Source organism: Trachurus japonicus, chromosome 18, assembly GCF_045865225.1.
Source record: "Trachurus japonicus isolate A0001 chromosome 18, Traja_1.0".
Taxonomy (NCBI): Eukaryota; Metazoa; Chordata; class Actinopteri; order Carangiformes; family Carangidae; genus Trachurus; species Trachurus japonicus.
Genome location: NC_140924.1, coordinates 22,568,208 through 22,580,450, shown reverse-complemented (window position 1 = coordinate 22,580,450; position 12,243 = coordinate 22,568,208). Strand labels below are relative to the sequence as shown.

General features: G+C 43.1%; 2 protein-coding genes across 2 annotated transcripts in view; both read right to left on the bottom strand.

Annotated features, from left to right (window-relative positions):
* Positions 1–4,024, bottom strand: part of LOC146969355 (glucosidase 2 subunit beta-like) — a 138,910-nt gene extending 134,886 nt beyond the window's left edge. Inside the window, exons 1-3 of the mRNA XM_085806291.1 lie at positions 3,796–4,024; positions 3,265–3,381; positions 723–818 (exon numbers count right to left, since the gene is read on the bottom strand). Coding sequence (XP_085662417.1) covers positions 723–818; positions 3,265–3,381; positions 3,796–3,877 — 295 coding nt within the window. The 5' untranslated portion in view covers positions 3,878–4,024. The remainder of the gene's footprint in view (positions 1–722; positions 819–3,264; positions 3,382–3,795) is intronic.
* Positions 4,025–4,743: 719 nt separating this feature from the next.
* Positions 4,744–6,615, bottom strand: LOC146969354 (doublesex- and mab-3-related transcription factor A1-like). The gene is made up of 2 exons (XM_085759596.1): positions 6,003–6,615; positions 4,744–5,748 (listed from the first exon to the last, which is right to left on the bottom strand). The coding sequence occupies exons 1-2, from the start codon at positions 6,478–6,480 to the stop codon at positions 4,964–4,966; spliced, it is 1,263 nt and encodes a 420-aa protein (XP_085615722.1). The 5' UTR covers positions 6,481–6,615; the 3' UTR covers positions 4,744–4,963.
* Between the last annotated feature and the right edge of the window lie 5,628 nt (positions 6,616–12,243).

The following is a 12,243-nucleotide window of genomic DNA, read 5'->3' as shown; positions in this document are numbered from 1 at the left end:
GGTGTTTTCTAAGTGCTCAGATCAGGCTTTTGCTCAGATGTTTTAACCCAAGAGAGCAGGCACGGGGTTAAACTTCTCAATTTTTTTTTTTCTCAGAACCCCATCGGTCACCAGTGGAGCTCAGAAAAAGGAAGTACGGTATGAAAATTTCTCAACATCCAGTCGGAGAGGGAAAAGCGACGATGCGTTAGCTGCTAAGCGGCTCCATTCAAGGCAGGGAAGGTACGAGAAGACAAGTGGGAATAGAATAAAAGGAGGGAGGGAAAGGGAGATGGCAGCTTTGAGAGATATCCCCCTACTGTTATTTCATTCCTACTGTTTTTTTTTTAGTTGCATGCCGTCTAACGCTGCTGAAAGAGAGATGTCGACAACAGAATGTATTGATTTTATCCAAAGTGGAGAGCTCCCGGAGAACAAAAGTAGATGAGAAGGGAAGAGGGGGGGGCTGAAAAACTATCTGATTAGACACAGAGTGCGGCAAATTTTACAAGACAGAATGGAGAAAAGCCTCGAGGAAAGGGACAGGATGTTTCTCAAGGAAAGCTGAAGTGTGTACATGCCTCTATGTGTGTTAGAGAGCTGTATGTTAAGGGGTGACAGTGTGTACACACCTTTACCCAACAAAATGAGGAGTTACGGATATTTTGATTAAAATCTCACGACTGTTTGTACATAAAAAAACATTCCCAAGATATAGATAGATAGTATATAAAAAGCTTTACCACAGATGCCATCATTGACCCGCGATGATGGGATGTAGTGTGGGCGGAAACCCAGATTGGTGCAGTAGAATCGACCACGAGGACACGCTGACGTTCCTGCACGGAGGCCCAGAGCGAAGGTCAACATCACATCATGAAATAACTTCCAGAAACAAATTAATCAAATCAATGATGTTAATGATTCACATACATCCAGCTGCTGGTGTGAGAAAAAAGACATTGCTCCAATGATGTTGATGTTTTTGCTGTTGTTTTATGTTTGTTTTTTGTGTGTGTGTGTTGACTTTTTATTGTTTAAAGGCCATTTTAAGAGTGTGTCTCAGCGACGGTCAAAATGTTTTGCGTGGCCACAGTGAACTTTGACCTTTTTCCATCAAAATCGAATCAGTTCATCCATCAGTCCGAGTGAACTTTTGTACCAAATTTGAGGAAATTCCCTCAAGACATTACCGAGACACAGCATTCACAGGACACACAGGACGGATGAACATAATACCTGCGGCCATGGCAGTCACCAGCACCGAGGCAAAAAAATAAATAAATAAATAAAAAAGGTCACTGGTTTGCAACTTTTAGGAGTGACAGTCTGTATTTTGTGTAACACACTACTACATACTCAATGTAACTCTCTTTTTTTCCCGACTGGACTGGATTGGCCACATCAGCTATTTGCAGTCTAAAATCTTACTTCAGATTATGTAACCAACAGGTGTGTGGTTTAGATTTACATTTTTATAACACCCCAACCCCCCCTGTTGCAGTATGGAACAGGCAGAACATAAAGTTTGGCTGCAGAGTAGATACACCCAAAAAACTCTTCAAATAGCCTGTAGACTAGAAACTTAAGATTGTGGTGCAAAAACTTGAGTCATCCTCATTGGCATTAATAATAAAGCATCTGCTGCTCAGGCTGGAGATCCAAAAGTAACTCGACAGACAATTAAGCTTATTATTCATCTCCAAAAGCCAACTTCATGGGAAATGCGTTGTGAACATCTTTTTACTACTCAAATGTACCATAAAGTACACTTGATGCAATATCTATTGCCTGTCTGCCCGTCCTGGGTGAGGGATCCTTCCTCTGTTGCTCACCCTGACATTTCTCCCATTTTTTACCCTGTTAAGGATTTTCATGGGAGTTTTTCCTCAGTCGATGTGAGGGTCTAAGGGCAGAGGATGCTGTTATGATGTTGTGTAACAACCTTTGAGACAAAGCTTTTGTAAAAATGGGCGATTCAAATAAAACGGCCTTGCCTTGATAAGCAAACTTGAGCGTCTACAGTGATGTCATTCCAACAAAGTATTTCACATACTCAAACATTAAATCTGGGGTAGGCTGGCAGGATTTGTTTTAAAAACAAAATATGAACTTTTCTTCAAGAAAATTGTGTTTTCCCATTCAGCTATCAGTAAGGAAAGGTCTGTGTGTTTGGGGCGATCACAGTGTTTCTCTATGTCTCTGTATGCAGCAGCCTAAAAAGCCTACAGCTCCCAGTATCTTTGAACAATCAAATCTATTTTGGGTCGGGTGTTCCTGATTGGTTGAAGGGCTGGCCCTACTCCGTCCTAACAAATCGGGAGGACAGAGTAGGGCCAGCCCTTCAACCAAACAGGAACGCCCAGTAGATTTGATTGGTCAAAGATACCGGGGGCTGTAGGCTTGTTTTCAAAACAAAACCTGCCTACCCAGCTTTAGAGGAATGGTTCAACATTTTGTGAAATTTGCCTATTGCCATATTGCCTATAGTCGTAGGGGTAGGTTCATTACCTTTAATTATTGGTGCATGTTGTTTTGAGATCCACGGGGCAGAGACGTGAGCTGCTCAGTGAATACAATGGAGGTGAACGGTACAGGTCCCCTGTCCCTATAAGCTCATCAAATACACAATCCAACAACTCCAAAACGCTCTCATGGAGTTTTTTTAAACTGTACCCCCTAAAATAAAGGGTTTTTAACTTTTTCCTGTGATCCTGTTGTTTGCGCTCTCATGGAGTAGTTGTGACCTGCACATTCGCCACACTGTAAAATAATCACGTATAATTATGTAACATTACAACACATGAAGCAAATACTCGGAACTACTTGCACTTTTGAAATCACTCCGCCCAGCAGCCGTGTCTGGAATGTAGTTCCATGCATTTGCCTAGAAAACAACTCTGTCTCATAACGTTCCGTTATTATCTCATAGCGTGGTGAATGTGCAGGTCACAACTTGTCCACGAGAGCATTTTGGAGTTGTTGGATTGTGTATTTGATGAGTTTGATGAGGGACAGGGGACCTTGTACCATTCACCTCCATTGTGTTCGCTGAGCAGCTCACGTCTCTTTCCCCCGTGGATCTCAAAACAACATGCACCGATATTCAAAGGTATAATAAACCTAGCCCTGTGACTATGGGGATGGCAACAGGCGAATTTGCCAAAATGTTGAATTCTCCCTTTAATGTCTGTGTGCTGTAATTATCAACAGTGCACCTGTGAAAACTGATGGACACACAGATTACAAACATTTGGCAAAAACACACACTGGTTAATGTTTCACCTGGTTCATCGGAGCCGTCCTCGCAGTCACAGTAGTCGTCGTTGACCTGCTCAAAGGGGATGATCTTGGAGCCATCGATGCACAGGAAGGACTTCCTCTCTCTGTAGAAACGTTTGTCTGTCACAGAATAAAAAAATAAAACACCCACACACACTGAAGCACTGATGCTGATGACCTTGGGACTGCAGCTACACAGTAACCAAAGGAAAAAATACTGTCAACAACATGTTGTATCTAAAAACATGAATAAAAGGGTAGTGCTGAAGAGCTGAGCCTGTGATAAAACACATCTATAACTAGATTTATAATAAGCTGCTCATGCTGCTGTCATTGCTACCTTCATATACAACATTTATGCTGTTAGAAAGCACCTGCAGTGATGACAACTGCATAATAGCTTTCTATATGTTCTGTAGTCTGAGGAGCTGCTGCTGCCGAGGTTATAACATGCTACATATTGCAGGATAAAAACAATGTTTTCTGGAAGCTACTTAGCTTCCAAGCTAGGTGGTAGGGGGACAGTGAACTTACAGGACGAAGATATCCCTCTTACTTTCCGCGAGTCTGCGAAACCACAGCAGAAGACAACACTGACAATGACGTGGAAACGCATGTCAGGGGGTAGGAAGTGTAAACTGTCTCCCACCCTGTGTCACGGGAGGGGGAATGGAAAAAAAGACCCGCTCAAACGTGTTTAAATCTCATGGAAAAACGCAGCTGACATTCAAACTGGCTGTTTCCACGACTTCCTGAAACAAGCGGTCACGTGACGCGGCTCCGGCTTCCTATTGGTTTTGATTGGATTTCCTTCGGCCAATCACGAGCGAGGACGGCTTCCGTGGCAAAAAGGAAAATAGTTTTATTCAGACTGGGACGAAGACGGCGATATATTGGGAAGGGGGGGGGGGGGGGGGGGTATTTTGTGAATAAATATGCTTTTTTTTTGCTTGTTTCACAGTTCATGGAAGAAGTCTGTGAAATGCACAGCCGATAGAGTTGTCTATAAGTCCTTTCAACAAGATACAGGGGCCAGAACTTATTTTGTTCCTGTATTTAGGCTACTTCACCTGTATGAACAGGTTCTACACATTCAATACACTCTAATTATAGTAAAGTGACATTATAGCCTACAAACTGTTCGATCTGAATTTTGACATTTTGACTTAAATTCCTTTAGACCAGATGGGCAAGTGCTTTTCAGCAGATAGGCTACTTCGTGTGATGATGGTTTATTATGCACACAATATAGGCTATGTGAGTAGGTAGAGGTATGTGAGCATGGGTTTAAAGAAGAATGTCTGTTAGTTAGTTAGTTAGTTAGTTAGTTAGGCTATATGCCAGTCTCGATAGATAGATAGATAGATAGATAGATAGATAGATAGATAGATAGATAGATAGATAGATAGATAGATAGATAGATAGATAGATAGATAGATAGATAGATAGATAGATGACTAATGAACACAAAAGAGACATGTGCACCTTTTACTGTTTTTATTAAAAAATTAACAATAATTACAAAATGTACACAATAAAAAACAAACAGAACATTAATTGTCAGAATGCAGCATGTTTAATCGGCATTTTAATTGTCTTTGAGGCACTTTAAAGCAAGTTCAAGTTAATTCTGAGAGCCAATTTACAATAAAGTTAACAAGAGAATCAACATTTCTTGTGATATTGATATGAACTGAGTTTGTTATTTGTCGTTGAGCCGTGTGTAAAGGCCTGTGTTGCATAGCGACTCTTTGCTCTGAAGGTAGGAGAGGTCACGGATCATGCCTGGGAAAGAATAGGAGTCCAAGGTTGGACGCAGCGGGAACACTGGCATCAGTCCTGATGTCATGTATGGTGACATGAAACCAGCCATACCGCCGCTCGCAGAGGAGTAGGCCAGCCTTAAGGGGCTGACGCCGAGGCGAGGGCCGAGCCCGTACAGGCTGTCTCCACCGGCGGCTGTCGGGGGGAGGTGGAGCGGGGAGAAAGCTGATTTGCTCCCCAGCGCACCGAGCGCTCCGGGCAAAGATGGCCTGAGCGCAGTGGGGTGATGAGACAGAGCCAGGCCATCAGAGTCAGCGCTGTTCTCTTTAGCGCTCAGCACCAGTTCAATGGATTTGACAATGTCACCCTTGCACGTTCTCACCATAGACTCCAGGGTGTCCCGTTTCTGATGGGGGAAGATCTTGGCCATGATGTCGGTGGGGTCGCGCTCCAGACTCGGGTAGGAGTCCTTGGGTTTCTCCGCCTCGCTCCCGGACTCCGGATCCGAGGAGGAGAGCGACCTCTGCGGACTCTCGGTGTGGTCTGAGCGCTGGTCGAACACCGGGGACGGACTCGCGCTGTCATCGGTGAACGACATGTTGTTGTCTTTGCTCGGTGACAGCTCCTTCTGGCCGCTCGGAGAGGGCAGCCGCGCGGCGTGGGGCGCGAAGAGGGGTCGGCCCATGAATCCGTTATAAAAGTTGTACTTGCTGAGTTTGTCATCTGAAACATGGATAGAAGAAAAACAGGTGGTTTAAAAATCATATGCTGCTTGCATGGCCACATGTGCACTTGCATCCAAGCTGTGCGTAAAATACGAACATAATGCATCTTATAAACTAAAAACTCTTATATATAGGCTACCTCACTATTAACAATAACCACACATGATATTCATTGAAACATTTTTTTTTCTTGACACTATTTGAGGTGAAATAATCTCATAAATTAAAGGCCTACTTTTCGTTTTAACTCACCGTCTTTTTGGTTCTCTGTTCCAAAAACATCAAAACTGGGAGCTGCTGCAGTGCTGCTGGTTGTTGCTGGCACCCCGGGGCCCACGGGTGACCCCTGAGGGATCCCTGCATCCCCTCCGATCCCCGAGCCTGGATACATGAGCCGGAGTTCCCGGGCCTCGCTCTCCTCCTGCGCCTGCTGCCTCCTCAGTGCCACCTGCGCGGCCATCACCCGCTGCCTCTCCGCTATGAGGGTGCACTTTGCGCACACGCAGTCTCTCCAGCGGCAAAAGCGCTTGTGGCCTTTGAGCGCGGAGACCACGCCGTGGTTCCTGCATCTGGCGCACTTCGGGGTGCGGGGGTATCCCCTCTCCAGCGCGGGGTTGCACGAGCGGAGGAAGAGAGGTGGAGGACGCAGGAGGGAAGGGGGCATTTGCAAGCCACCGAGGGGGTTGGCGCTGTGCCCGGCGAGGCCGAGCGGTCGGATCCTGCTGTCCATTGATCTGCTGAGGAGGGGGGGAACCAAACGCAAAGTCCAATACAGTTATTCAAGTGTCATTCAAAGTGCTGTGGCCTTCTCTCTGAGTGACTGGAGACTCTCTACTGCCGCTGGCACCCTGAACCAGCGCGCCTTAAGAGTCTCCTCTCCAGGTGGTTTGACATGTAATACAACACCCTCGTCACACCCCTTTCCGCTCCAGCTTCTTTACGCCCTATCATGTTTATTTGCATCCCGGATGAATAGTGGTCTAATCTGATGCAACTGATCTTATACGCAGCTGCAGTTAAGGAAAAAGTGAGGCCTGTAAGAACAAACTTTGTAGGATGTTTAATCCTACTTTTAACATTTTGATCTAGGGGGAAATTACATTCAAATTCATTTAAGTATTAGTTACTGTAAAAGTTTCAATATGCACCACTGGACTAATATGCAAAAACTATGTAGGCTATTGTCGAATTACAGGAAAGATGGAGAAACCCATGTTGCCTCAGGTCAACTCCATACAATGACCCCCCTTCGGTTGCCCTATACTGAACAATGATCATTCACTATTAGGATGTTTTTAACACAACAATGGCCCTAAAGCAACAGGTAATTATCTACCTGGTTATTCTGTTGAACAAATTACCTCGACAAAAGACCCATCTGTCAACAAACACCCGGCGAGATTGGCGGATAACTAATCACACCTTGTCACATGTTTCATTCATTTCTACCCCATTCAAGCGGGATCCAGTTACAAGCAACAGATTGCCTTTCTGTTATTACACAGAAAACAACTTGAGCATAATGTGACAAACACGGTGGCAGTCACCAAGGGAAACACATCTCTACAACATTGCCAGCCATGCATTTGCACATATGCACACTGTCTTTCTTAATCATGCACACTCTGTAGTGCTGCTCCCTCTAACAGCCGTGCAATGAATTATGGATCCAATACTATAGCAATAAATTGAAGCTTCATATGTTTCATTTGTTTTGCCCATGTTGCCCTTTTCTGGGCTGTCACGTGTCTCCAAAATAATAAATAAAATGCTAATGATGGCTTTATCCTCGGCCATTAGACTTCCCCTAATCATCTGTAGATGTAAGAACGAGACTTCAGTGGCTTCTCTTGATCTCGTAGCTCTGTCTGCACTAGACTCCCTCTGAATAATGGATGTGGGTTAAAGAAGCTGTGGATGGAAGCACTCATCCCCCTTGTGGCGTTTTACTGAGATAATGATTCCCTGAAGGGCATCTCCGAGGAAGGTCTGCTGCAGCACGGGCCAGGAAAAATTGCTTATTGTATAATATACAATGATGAATGCAGATATAGCTATTATTAGTCACTGATGTTACTATTCACCGCTCTCACAGTCAGCTAGGTGGTTCAACATGATGATAAAAGAGGAATTGCTCTTCTCTGGGATCAAAACTTATGTGACTGATGCTACTCTTTATGCCTCTCCCTCACGTGGATGCCTACTCCATCAGTCCCTAAGTGATGGATCTTATCAGCGGCCTACTCCACCTCCCTCCTTCGCATATTGGGAGATCTAATGTGCACACCTGCACACATACAATCATGCATGTATGCAAAGTGCAAACGCACATTGTGCAAAGACACAATCTTGGGTATTATGTGTGTACAGGCATTTGTCGTAACAAAAGCATCCCGATAATGACTTGTATATGGAAAAAAAAAAACGGCTTTGAGAGGCGAGTCTGCTATTTGCAGAAAGATGTACCAGAAGTTATGAGGCTTAATAGATAGGGGTTGGTACAGACTCACTCCAGCTGTGCAGGACATGAAGATAATCTGAAATGCATCCATCAACACAGAGTACGTCTGCTGTTAAGAACATAAATAAATGCCAGTGATGCAGATGCTGTGTGGACGCACATGCAGCTTTTATCATTTCATCCACTGTGAAGTGGAATTTGAGGTTTGGATTTGTGGCTGGCAAGTTTATCCAGGCACATTAAGCTGCTCTCACCTGGTGTTTCATTCAGACTGCTTAGGCTGTTCATGCGGACCGGTTATAGCTGCATGGACAACGGCTGGAAACAGCGTGATGTAAATGTGTGCTTCTCGTTAGAATTTATTTTGTATTTCTTAATTATACAGGGGAGGAAAAGGGGACAAAAACAGCCTTTTTAGGGGAAGCTTCTATAAACTGGGTAATGGATAAAAGCTGTTTACTCCCTCCTCTGTTCTGTTTGTCTCTAGATCATTGGATTAAAAGGCCAAAGCAGGCTGGTTGTTTCAAGTGCTTTCAATCCACATCAGTTTCACCTTGAAACAACGCAGTTTCTTAACTTTTTTCTGCCTGTCTACAGTTTGATCAAGCAGTACGCTCTACTGTTATCTCTGCATGGGCAAACCTTTAGCCCAGGTCATCACTTTCCACAGAAGATGCGTTTTTAGTCAGAATTTTTCAACCTCGCACCCCAACACAGAACTACGGGATTATCAGGGATAACTGCAGTTAGAGTAGATATGGCTAGACAGTGTCTTAATTGTGTTCTTAACAGATCTGCTCATGTCAGATATGGTGTTTCATCACAGCCAAGCGCCTCCTAGGACAGGGCTTTATCAGTGCAGCTTCTTATCTGACACAAGGTGGCTGCTAATCTACTCACAAATCTCACAAAACCTGATTATGTCTCCCACTGTCAGAGAGATGGAGAGAAGGAGGGAGGGAGGGGGGGAGGAGAGGTGAGAAGGTAAGGCTTAGACGAAGAGAAGCTCAAAAAGTAAATCACAGCATCTGGATTAATGGTAAAAGACAGTACAAATCCATATATCATATTGAAATATGCGGTATATTATTTACTCAAACAGCTTTAAATCCTTCCTCGATTACTTGAATCTTGCCAGGCAGGTCCAACTTTTTTCGATGCATAAAGAATGAAAATCAGGTCATGTTATTGTTGCCAGCTCTCACATAGACGTGAAAAAAAAGAAAGAAAGAAAAGAAATCCTCATGTGACACAACTTAAGACATGGAAACATTTCGGCGCCTTAAGTTTCGCAACTGTGGCATTGTTTCTGAAGATGAAGCACTCACATTACAACAAATTCCCCTTTCTTCCAGCATGCGAGGGGTCTTGACCTTTGCGTGTTTGCTTTCTCATCTGTCACTTCACACCCTTGTCATTTAAGTGCCAAACAGTAGCCTCCACTTCACTGCTGACGGTCGAATGGCCACCAACGATGGCCGCCAGGTTGCTGAACATTTAAAAAAAAAAAAGAAAAAAGAAAAGACACATTTTTATTTGAATGTAACTTTCTCCCCCACTGTTGCACTTTAATGGTGCTGACGCTTTGTTGCATGAAAGCTGTGTAAGAAAAAAAAAACAGAGTAAACTGATTTGTGTTCCATGTGATGTGTGCGGCCCCAGTGGAGTTCAACAGGCAACTTTGCTTTTAGTGGAGCTTTCAAGATTGTTTCCTCTGTTTTTTATTTTCGTGCCAAGGGATGTTGACTGTTGCCGTGCTGTTGGACTTGGTTTCTCTGTTTACAACGCCTGGGGCACGAGTGACGCCTTTGCCAGCATCCTACGGAAAGATTCTCACACAACTTTCTCTGGAGATCAGACTGGTAGCTTCCTTTGAGGTGCAAAAACTCACATTGAAATATGTAGCCGAAGTTGTTCTCCAAAATAAAATCTTTGTGACAAAAAGGTCACAGTTTGTCTGTAAGAATAATAAATTGCACCAAAGTAAAATTCACAATGCCACTGAACAGCAAAACAGTAAATTATCTGGGATGCTCTATATTTTTAGGGAATATTGTAACCCACTTTTTCCTTTTTTACTACACTTATTTAATCTTTTAGTCCCCTTGATTGCGTTTGGACATTATGAATTCAAGACTTAGCCTAATTTAGGCTAAATAAACTGAAGAGCCTAGTTTAATTGGTACTTTACCACCACAAAAAGCATTGACATTGCAATGTGGCCTCAATATAAACGTATCAATCATTTATTGATTTAAAAGTAGCCATAGGCTACCTGTGTAGCTACATTTGTTTGTCAGTACCATTTCTGTACTTTTAAGTAATATGAAGCTAGAGCTAGCATGCAGTTAGCCTAGCTCAGAACAAAGTCTAAAAAACAGGAGGAAACAGCCAGCCTTGTACAACTAATTAGCCTTTTTCCAACTAAGTTATTGCATGTGCCCAAACAAGAAGCAGTTGGCATGTAATTCTCCATGAAAATGTTTCCTTCTTACATTTGAATGTTTACGGATTAAATAAATCACTGGTACTGGTTGGTGAAATTCATTTCTGTTGGACAGAGTCATGTGGGTTTTTATTTCAAGTGTTTGTCATCAGCTAAGCAAATGGTCTCCCAATTTTAGCTTCATATTTAGCTGATATGCACATAAGTTCCAGTTTCTCATTTTACTTTTGCCAAAAAAACAACCAAAAAACAAACAAGCAAATTTTCTGAAATGTCCAACCATTGCAATTACAAACAACATTTTGCTTTTAAGCCTGCAGCAGAGTGATTTCTTGTAGAAATGCTAATTTTCCAGAAGTACAGAATCTACAGAAGAACAGGATGATAATGTTATAATGGCTAGATGGAAAATTCAGGTACTGACTGTGCTGCAACTAAAATTCATATTGTGGAGGGTTTTTTTTTTATTTATTATTCCATAAAAAGATAACTGGCATCTTATTTCACAGCCTGTGCAGAGATGGGAAACATCCATATTACACACCTGTGCATTTGAATACATGGAACAATAGCCTAGATTTTTTTTTCTTTTCACTATTGCCTGCCTCTTCCATGGATTCTGTATTCTGCTATCTTCTGCTATCTTCATGTCCCCTATTCTATATTCTTCCATTTACTCTCTTTCTCCTCCTCTCACACCTCTATTGGTGGTCCGAGTCTGGTAGGTATCCATCAGGGCCCCTCACTTAGCCTGGTAATGCCTCAGTGCCAGTGAACAATGGTGGGCCAAAGACAGCCAAGTTTGCTCATGAGGACTGTGCATGGGTGTGTATGTCGGAGTGGGTGGGTGGGTTGTGTGTGCAGCCATGTGTGTACCTGTTTTAATCATGCATATTACATCTGCATCAACAAGGTGCATCTACAAGGAAATGCAGGTTTTCTTATACATACTGGCTCACTGTGTGCATGTGTATGTTTGTGTATGCATTTAAACGCTTTAAGTGCTAATGACGTGACGAGTGTGTGTGTGTCTGTGTAGCCTATGTGTGTGTGTGTGTGTGTGTGTGTGTGTGGGTAGGGAACATTAGTACCTTGAAAGGTTCTGGTCAGGTGCCAGTGAATGCAACCTTCACTGTCTAAACAGGTTAAGATTGAACCCTGAGTTCCTCATTCTGCACTTACCATGGTTACACTCTCTATTTGTTTCCTGCCAGGGATGCGTCTTCGTTATTCAACAATACACTTACAAGGAGAGCTCTGCGGCTCAACAATGCATAACTTTGTGGCAGATGAGCACAACCCTCTGTGAAGGATTTGAAGAATCAAGTTTCTGTGTGTGTGTGTATGTGTGTGTGCATTTTCATAAAAATGTGACACTTGATAGAGAGCTAAAGAAGTCATCAACAAAGGAATGACTACGTTAATGAAAGACCCTGCATGGGTGCTGTGGCGTATATGAACTTTAAAATCTCTCTATGCATTCAGTGAACACTTGAGTTTTGAATACGTCAGATAATGGATAGGAATGACATTTGGTACGAGTTATGAAGGTTAAAGCATGTGTTGTATAACCTTTAGATGTGCAC

What these genes read in the sequence shown, in the direction of transcription:
- LOC146969354 (XM_085759596.1), bottom strand. Translation starts at nt 6,480, where the DNA reads ATGGACAGCAGGATCCGACCGCTCGGCCTCGCCGGGCACAGCGCCAAC. An exon ending in AACAGAGAACCAAAAAGACG is followed by an intron (nt 5,749 to 6,002) that starts GTGAGTTAAAAC and finishes TCCATGTTTCAG; the next exon opens with ATGACAAACTCAGCAAGTAC.